The following is a 9,828-nucleotide window of genomic DNA, read 5'->3' as shown; positions in this document are numbered from 1 at the left end:
GGTTTTTGTGTTCTTGTTCATTTTCTGTTTTGTCTCCGAAAGCGATCTTCACACCTCACAAATGTTTTCTCTTGGGCCGGATGAAGATGAATGTTGTCAATGCTTTGAGAACAAAATGTCATTCTAGGAAGAAAACACAGCATGTAAGCATAATGTCACTTTTTATAGCTATTATCTGTATAAAAGTGTGTTCTCTAGATACACTGAATCTGACTTTCTTTGTCCTGTTTTTAACAGGAAGGTATCTGATTTTTTTTTTTTTTAATAGGCTTGTGAGGAAAGAGATCTATCTGGATGCCAGATAGTAAGTACAAAGAAAAAGTAGGCAACTCCCTTATACTGAATACATTATGCCTCCATCTCTTTCTGGGATTATACACACCATGCTATTCTCCACAGCATACCTTCACAGTGATTTGGTCTTTGTATTCTCAGTGGCCATTGTCATTGTTTCAACTTTTACTATTACTACCAAGACTGCACTATTTGGCCTGCTAGTACTTAGTTGGACTCGTAGTATTTAGTTGTGAGGTTGCAGTTACGTAGAATACCAACAACATCAGCAACTATATATGCTCCAGAAATGACAGAAATCTACCCACTCTTTTCTTGGAAGAAAATACTTCTCCTTGAGTGTCCTTTGTTCCTCCTTTTAGAATCATCTAACAATCTTTCATTCTCCCCTCAAGCACTAATACGGTATTTCAACAGTAACATGTCATTTCCTTTCTCATGACAAGCCCAGATTCCACACAGCAAAACCCACCACGTAATCAGTATCCATTAAAATCTTGACACAAACTCCCACTTCCACTTGCAGCAAAAAAAAATTTCTAAGGAGCACTAGGTACCCGAAGATACCAGCATCATTTTCTGCTAGTATAATAACTACCCACCTCAGTTACCCATTTCCTAGGGTTTCTTTAGTACATCAGTAGTAATTGGCTTGTGCCAGGTTATTGACACACAGCTGTATTGAACAGGAGCTTTTTGGTTAGAAAAATTAGTACACCTGACATAATCCTTTCACAGCCTTCATACTTTTTTCTCAAGGTACAAAAATCTGCATTTAAATGGAGTTCTCTAACTTGTCTATACTATGCTTTAATTTGCTTTGGCCACTAAGTCAGGACTGGTTTGGGATCATTGCTTTAAAACAGCAGGAGATGTTATAGATTTTTTTTTTTTTTTTTAATGGCAGGAGCACATGCCAAGTGCTGGGTTAGGAGAGGAAAATATCTACAAAATACATTTTCAGGGGGACAAAACCCAAGAAAATATGATTCGTCCTCTGCCCCACAGCACACAGATTGTTTTACAGAAATGTCTCTTTAAATTGCCTAATTTGTCTTTTGTGTCAGTATCAAGGAGATGCAGCTCTGCCAATAAGTATTGTTCCACAGAAAGTCTGCAGTAGTTACAACTGGTGCTTGTAAGAAAGAAATTGTAGCAAGGAAAAATCACCTAAGAATGAGCCAGTTACAAGGTAAGACATGCTTTTCTCATTAACCTTAATTAAACTGCTCAGTTAAGATTTCTCAAAGGATTAAAGCCGTGGGAATCATTACAAGTTTTGTTATTCTGTCTTCTGGCTGAAATTTCTTTGAGTGAATAAGTAGTTTCAAAAATGTTATTGGCGTTGCTGTATGTACAGAACAAGGCCACTCAGACTCAGTGATCCAGTTTCAAAGCAATCAGCAGGGGAAAAATAAAAAGAACACCCACCCACCAAAAAAATCCCCAAAACAAACAAATAAAAGCCAAAAAACCCAAACACAGGCTCCATTTTGTATTCAGATTTTTTTTTTCTCCAGAAAACTGCTCTCTGATACTACTTCAGAGTTCAGCTGACAAAATTCACATCAATTAGTTCATGCTATATAAAAAAGCACAACCATAGTGCAAAAATTACTGTCCAAAACCAGCAAAGGCATAGTACATAGAAGTATAGATAGCCTTTTTGTTTTCCAGGACTGCTCATATTCTGTTTGCCCACTACAGAAATTTCAAAATGTGTGTAGTTGAAACTTTGCTTCCACAGTTTTTCACTACAGGAACTTCATTATACAGCCTGCACAGTTTAGTAATTCATTATCAGCTATCAGACACTGGTCTGTCTCTCGAATGAATGTGACAAAAATAAGGGAATTTTATAATAAAACTGTTCACTTCAGTGAATAACCAGACAACTGTGTAGTTCTACATGTGATCCTTCTAATGAGTACTTTCAGGAATGGCGATGCTGACTTTATGAAGTAGGTATTAAAAGTCAAATTAATCATTGAGATTTGGCATATTTTTTTTAAGTAGAAATTTGAATTTTTCATGGCCTTAATATTGGAGTCAATATTTATCTTACATAGTATCTTGTTTCTTTGGAATTTCATACGGTCCTTATGGAGTGAGTTAATTACATTTTTTAAAAACCTCAGAAATTGTCATAAATTATTGACATTAATTGTGTAGAAAAATTGCAGAACTTGTTAAAATTCTCCCTTGGATCTGTGTGCTAACTCCTTCTCTATCCTCTATTCCCAAGTATCAACAAAATTGTTACCAAAGGATATTGTGCCTTAAACTCAGATTAGTGGCAGTAGTGAGCCATAACTTTTCTCACTATTCATTTCTGACCTGAGAACAAAGAAATTATTTTAAGTCACTTAAAAATCATGCAGTCTGGTCTGAGGGGGAGGGAGGAAACCCAGAAGTTGTAAATGGGTAAGTTCACCATTGGTGTGAGTGCTGGGACTGAGATGTTTGTCTCTGAACTAGGATAATCTGTGTGCCAAACATCAGAAAAAGTATGTTTTCAGTACACTTACTTTTGTTGTGTTTCCCCTGCTTTCACTCTTATTGTTTTCACTATAAGTCCTGGTCGACGAGTGCCTTTTGTCCATGGTATTATGGTTTGAACTGTGTCCCAGATATTTTCCCAAACTGCAGTTCCTTCCCATTTGAACTTGATCATTATCAGCTCACCAATATCAGTGTCCAGGGTGATGAGAAAAGAGTAGGTTTTATTTCCACTAATACCTTCAACTCTATTGAAAACAAAATCAGAATGATGCTGTTTCAATTATACTGGATTAAAGTGAAAATAACTAAGTTTCTCTTCTCTTTAAAAACAAAGAAAGGACTTTGTTTCCCCCTCCTTCTCCAGGAGGGAACATTACTGTCTTTAGGTTACTCTTCCTCAAGGTGCATAAAGCGGTGAAATATGACAACATGCTAGAAAAGAAGCAGAATTGGGAGAAACTTGAAAAGCTGATGAAGCACTAGTGGTTTCTGACAGGAAAAGAAAAGGTGTCCCATAATAGTATCTGTGTTACATTGTTTGTCTGATAGAGCAAATGCTGACCCACACTGTTGCCTTTGCTTCTGTTACTACAGATCTTGTCGTCATGAGAAATACCCAAAGTTTCCTTTATCTTACTTAAAGCTGTGCATTTATTTGTGTTTTAATTGATTAGACCTCCCTGTGTTAGCCATGGGATGGACTGAATGTAAGTGGACAGGATACTTAATGCGCAGGGAAACTTCCAAGATTACTACATCAGTTTTATAGATTTTTCATGAAAATGCTGTATGAGCATTGTAAAAGCTTGTTATTTTTAGGGAGTATGAGTGAAGGGAGGACAATTTCCAGTTCATTCTCACTTAGCTGAGCTAAACCATTTCATTCATAGCATGATTATGTACATGATATGATATTATAAATTGGCACCTTGTTTCTCACTTGTACAATAACATGTAATACCAGTACTCACAGTGTGATGGGCAGGTTTTTAGCATCCTCTTTAGTGCCTGTCAGAGAGATGGTAAAAGTTGGGTCTATCTGCTTGCCTTGGATTTCATTGATGAAGTGGATCTTGAACTGATAATGATAGACTGAGGAAAGGAAGAATTTGCAAAGTGACATAATTAATGGTCAAAGTTGCAATAGATTTCTCAGGCAAATGAATTTTGCCTTTCAGAGCAGAAACTTGATTGATATTCCGTTTTATTTTTTAAACAAATTTTTTACAATTAAAACAGCATAATTTTTTCTGATTGTTGCTGTGCTGTGTAATCCCTTAGGGTTTGGGGCTCTGTTGCTCTGTTTAAAAGGATAGAGAAAAAAAGTAACCTGGGCTGAGTTCCATCTGCAAGATAAAACATTCTTCTGTGGGAAATATTTCAGTTTTTCTGAAGCTTAATTGTTAGAATTTCTGGCAAGCCGTCTATCTAATCACCAGACAAATCCTTACGACTGTGCATGGCTAGAGACGTATGATACAGATTGAAGACCTTGTGCAGTGTAGTCAGGCTTTTTCTCTGATCAGCTAGAAAATTGCACTGCAAACCAGATGACTCACAAACTTTTCTTGACTGCATAATGATACATTGTGCTTAACATGCATCCATTAACAATATGACTTTGTTCAAGCACATTACTGTAAAAAAGATGTCATTAATATTTTGAGATTTTGTGAACTGAATATTGTCAGAATGAAGAATGCCTAAAAAATCATCTGTGTACTGATTACTAGTAGTTTGACATGTAGTAAGTTATGAAAAAAACCAAACATCTAACAGACAGTTAGAGGCCATGTGCACACAGATACTGTCAGCCAGATTTGAATGTCCAAAACCTTTCTGTCTGGTGATTTTACCAGGCATGTTCCTGACAAAACTGATAGATTTTAGGTGTTAATTAAGAAAACCCTAAGAAATTTTTATTAATGAAGACCACAGAGTATTTTGAAGAATTAGGGATGTTGTATTTATCCTTGCAATCTGGTGAAGTTACACATGGGAAACTGTTCTGGTAAACATTATTGCACACTAGTTTTTGAGTAGAAAGATGCTCTTCCCCCATTTCCTCTCCTCACCCACTTCAGGCTTCACTACATCTGAGAATGGCTTTACGATACTGCTAAGGGAATCAACTTTTTATGTATATGCACAGATATATATATATATTTTTTTTTTTTTTATGCAGCTGTGAGTTCAGAATGGAAGGTATTTGCTAGAAAAGCTGTATCTTTTTGTTGTTGTTTCACAATTATTGTATTTAAGGGAACAATGTATTTTCTTTTGAAAAGGTGTCACACAGTAGAAAACAAAATGGCTGATTCATGGCAAACCCGATGGGGACAAAGTAGGCGGAGAGGCTTGTTTACAGATCACTTATTTCTATCCTGTCTTTCTATGAGTTTTCTCTCCATGTCAAAACTGATTGTTCTAGTGTATGTTCTAATAAAGCCTAAGCTTTTGCTGGGGTTATGATGCTCACTTTAAGGAAAAAGGTGAGCATGTTCATATAAAAACTCTGACTCAGGGTCCCATCACAGTTTATTATAAATATTAACTTCTTTGTAAGAACTGGGTTTTGTTTGAACTGGATTAGCATATGCTTCAGAGTATAATGCCATTAACTTGAAAAATGTAATGTCAGATTTTGTGAAAGACACAGAGGATTGTGAAGAGTAATGCTGAGTTTCTCAATTTTCTTCTGTTTGCGCTTCTCACATGATCTTCAAACATTTTTTTAAGAGCATTACAAAGATGACTTTGTGCGCACCCTCCCACAATTGCTGCCTTGTTTGGGAACTTTTGTGAAAGGAAACCATTGTCTGAGGCACTCATATCTGTATATGCGTCAAGGACATTTTTTTTGAAACAAAACCAGTTCCAAGCATAAAAATGCAACATGTTTCAAATTGAAATCAAAGCCAATAACAGACAGGTATTTTACCACAAGTTGAAACTATCTCTGTGTCTAGAGAAGAATGCAACACAGGCATCACATTTCTATGCCCAGGTGTAATGGTAGCGGACGCCATATCCTCAGAGAAATTTGCTTTCCTGATTCTGACAGTAAACTGACCATACTACAGCAAAATTACATCAGGAACTAGACAAGGCCTCTAGAATTTTTAAATCTACTTCAAGTAGCTTCCTGAGGCATTTTAAAACCCGTAAGAGGTCCAGCAGATTCAGCTGCTCTGAGTATCAGTCAGAGCTGAGCAGACCTGTCTGGAGTCATCACCATGTACTGTGTTAGTGGAAGACTTCCAAAATTATTTTAAAAGTACCTGAATTTTTGTATTTTTAAAAAATCTGTGATATTGCAGTTGAGTACTGGGTACTGTGGGGAAACAAGATGTGTAATGCAAGCAGCATTTTTAAGCATTTCTCCTCAGAACTTGAAAACCCTTGAGTGTCCATGCTGAGGGCACACTGTCAACATCCAAAGCGTGTCTCCAACCCCAGCATCTTGGGTGAGGCACAAGCAGGCTGACCCCCTCCAACAGGAGGGGGGCACCCCCTTTTTTTGCATTGTCAGGCAGAACGGGCCAGCCCCGGCAGTGGGTGATGTGGTGAGGGACCCCCATGGCTGTGGGGCTGTTCTGGAGGAGCCCGGAGGCAAGCGGGGCCCTGGCACTGCCTCAGCGCTGAGGCGAGGGGCAGGGCTGTGGTGCAGCAAGCACCCAGGCGCTGAGGGGGCTGTGGGAAGGGCACTGGCTGCTCGGCGGGGAGGTAGGCACACCTCACAAGTCTGCTCTATGCATGGTGACCTGCGGCTCCAATTGGGAGCCCTGCCAAGGCTGCACCTCACTGTTGCTCGCCACATGCCTCATCGATAGCCAGGGAAAGGAGGTAGCGAGGAGGAGAGCCATGCGCCTAAAATCCCTGCTCCGACAATGCCTTGGAAGAAGCGTGTCCCTGCCATTCATCCCATGCAGTCCTGCTTGTTCTTGCTTTAAAACGTATGTAAACCTTCCTACTGGTAGGTTAATGTCTGCTCACAGCAACAGTCACCTCATGGGTTCTGACAGCTGAGTCGTAACCAGCCTACAGCCAGGCCGAGGCCATTTTGTAATGGAGGCTGGCAGATGGGCCCCATTTCCTCATCAGACTACTTCCCCTCTGTCTGGTAATACATGCAAAAAAACACATTGATTGCCTCTCTGATCTTAGAAAATTGTTACTTTGTGCTCTTGAAAAGGTAATTAAATGGAGATAAAGCTGGAGTACCAGTCACTTTATTTTAGTTCCACAGTTCTGCCCTGTAAAAGTCCATGCTATTCTGTTATATATCCATTGTTTGAAAAGTAATAATTTATATGTCATCTTGTAGACTAATTGCAGATAAAATTTGGGCAAACTTGGAACATGAGGTTGTATAGGCCTCCCAGCGCAATTGTGCTGCTTTTTTGGCTTGGCTGTATGCCTGCATATGTTATAACAAACTCGCACAAGCTGGCTGTAGGAAAATCCTGTAGATCAGGACCCTAAGCATCTCTGAGGCCTCAGATTTGCATTTAGCCTGTGGCCAGCAAGCTTTTTCCCACAGAAATATTGAGAGTCAGGATATTGATGAAACGGCATCAAGGCAGCCTACTGGGATTTTCAGTTGTCTCAGCAAATTGATTATTCCCATAGATTTCATAAGCTTTAATAAATGAGTAAACAGGATCACAAAGCTTAGGCTCATTCTCACACTTTGTGATCAATCTGGAGACCTTAAGAAGTATTTCCACAAACCTTTGAAAGGCATATGTGCCCTTGTTTTCAAAAAGAGTTGTCTGCTTTTTGGGAGCCTTTCCTCCCTGATGTTGTAGCCCAATGTGTTACACCGGTTCTTTCTACAGCTGAGGCACATTCCTTTGTTGAAAGTGTTGATGTCGTTGCACCAGTACGCTGTGCTTTGCTTATCATGGTGAAGCAGAGAGTCGATGAACAAATGAACTGATCTCTCATGGGCACATTTCACAGTTTGAGTGATGCCTGAAAAAATGCACACAACAAAATTTTGCATGTCCTTGTTCCTCTTTACCATTTCAACTGCAAAGGAGTATGGTAAACAACTATAAACATGTTACTGTTTTTCTCCCCACCCCATTTACTACTAAAACATCATGATTTTGCCTCAGAAATCATACATTTTAGCAACTTGACTTTTAGGATCATCCAAAAATACTTTGGCTGAACCCACATGATAATAAAATTGAATAATTTGCTGCTTAAACTTCTCTAGCCTGACTGTTCAAGACTGTAAAAATGAACTTTGACTTCATTGTCCCAGCTGTTTTGGTCAATATGAAATACAAAATGAGGCAATATTCAGTCTTTCAGGTCATGCCACATTAAAGACAGCAGTCTCCTTCTGAATGGTTGAACATTGTTGTCTTTTGGATGCTTACACAGTAATGTCACATTTTGTTCCTATCAGAGTGACAAATTCTCATGTTGAATTGAATTTTGCTTGCAGCTACTACTGGGGAAAAAGGAGCAAAGAAAATGCATTAAATAGAGTGAATTATTAAATACATAGATCTACTTTTACCAGTATCTTTTTCTTCCCTGAGTGTCATCAAATTATGAAAGTTATTTGCTTCTGTGTAAACAGGGTATATTGTGATGGACTGTTTTCATATGTCTTCATTGATAAGCTTTCTATCTGATGCTTGGTTTCACATTTGTCATGAATTATCTGCTAAAAAGTCAGGTCTACTTTTAGATAGTGTGATGATAGTGGAGAAATATTTTTGCAATGCAGTATGCTGGCTGAACCATACACTCTTGGAGTTTTTCAGTGAACAGTTCTAGTTGTCACCGTGCATTAGTACCTCACTTTTTTTCAGGATGTTGCATCAGTTTCTCTATATGTTTATGTTTAGGTACATTGGAAATAAGCTTCTATATATAAAACCTACCCTGAAACAATGGCAGTCAGGTCCTAGAGAGAGCATCATCTGTGCAACTGAAGGACAGGGACTTCGGAAAAGGTGAATTAAAGAGGTGAGTAGCACAGTCCTTTTGTTTGATTTGAAATAATTAATTGCACACGAGATGAATCTGGCTTAATTAGCATAGGTTTTCTCATTTCCTCTACCACTAAAACAAATACCTTTGAAATTATTCAGAAGTGCTTGACAACAGGATATTCATGGCCTCATTTTCAGAAGTGCAAGACAGTCTAATTCCTTACTGGAGTCAATAAGAACGGTCTGAACTCAGTAAATGTGAAAATTAGATAACCAGTTTCTAAAAAAGAAATTTCCTTACATATGATGGGAGATACTGTTTAAGACCATAGAGATATATAAGGTTTCCCATAGATACTTTCAGTGCAGCCACAATGAGGCTTGCTGTTTTGTGCCATTGGTTCTTACCAGTGATTCCGTATTGTGCAATGTGGTTATACACGTGCATGATGTGACAGCCAGGCTGAAAGGTGCCTCCATTGGGATAAAAGTCGAAATGAGCCACAGGCTGCTTGATGCCAACGCTGAGACCCATGTGCTGTTTAGTGAATGTATGAATCGCATCTACGAAGTTTGCATCATCTGGAGATAAACGGTCTGTTGGTGACATTCCTTCAAACAAGGGACCGGCAGGGTCAAGGCCTGCAGTAAATGCAAATAATCCAGTTGTGATACAGTGAAGGTGGGCTGTTCTTTTACTGTTATGAGAAAAGTCTGTGATAAATATTTAAAAACAAACAGCACTGATACTTTACAAGGTCTTTCACTGATAGAAGCAATGCTAGGAACACTTGTCCTGCAGAGAAGGTACATGGTTACACCAAAAGGTAAAGTAAACACAGGCATTGTAATAAACAGTAACTGCTACATGCACAAGGACACAGGCCCAGAGATAGATGTGTTTGTTATAGACAAACCATGCTCACTACTGCTTTGTCCCTTGAGGGCTGTTTACTTAATTTTGTTCTTTCATACTCTAGAGGTCATGCATTTCAGAGGCCCTTTTGAAGACACCAGTCCCACAACAAGGCTGACTTTTAGCCCACATTTGGGACCTGAAACTTTATAAAGCTCC

The 9,828-nt window shown here is 38.7% G+C and overlaps 1 protein-coding gene across 1 annotated transcript in view; it reads right to left on the bottom strand.

Annotated features, from left to right (window-relative positions):
• LIPC (lipase C, hepatic type) overlaps nucleotides 1-9,828 on the bottom strand; it is a 60,664-nt gene continuing 50,836 nt past the window's right edge. The window contains exons 5-9 of the mRNA XM_032990426.1: nucleotides 9,162-9,395; nucleotides 7,531-7,773; nucleotides 3,768-3,888; nucleotides 2,823-3,041; nucleotides 1-123 (exon numbers count right to left, since the gene is read on the bottom strand). Coding sequence (XP_032846317.1) covers nucleotides 18-123; nucleotides 2,823-3,041; nucleotides 3,768-3,888; nucleotides 7,531-7,773; nucleotides 9,162-9,395 — 923 coding nt within the window. The 3' untranslated portion in view covers nucleotides 1-17. The remainder of the gene's footprint in view (nucleotides 124-2,822; nucleotides 3,042-3,767; nucleotides 3,889-7,530; nucleotides 7,774-9,161; nucleotides 9,396-9,828) is intronic.

This window comes from Tyto alba, unplaced genomic scaffold (assembly GCF_018691265.1).
Source record: "Tyto alba isolate M040663 unplaced genomic scaffold, T.alba_DEE_v4.0 Super-Scaffold_41, whole genome shotgun sequence".
In the NCBI taxonomy this organism is placed as follows: domain Eukaryota; kingdom Metazoa; phylum Chordata; class Aves; order Strigiformes; family Tytonidae; genus Tyto; species Tyto alba.
This window is presented reverse-complemented; position numbering and strand designations above follow the sequence as displayed.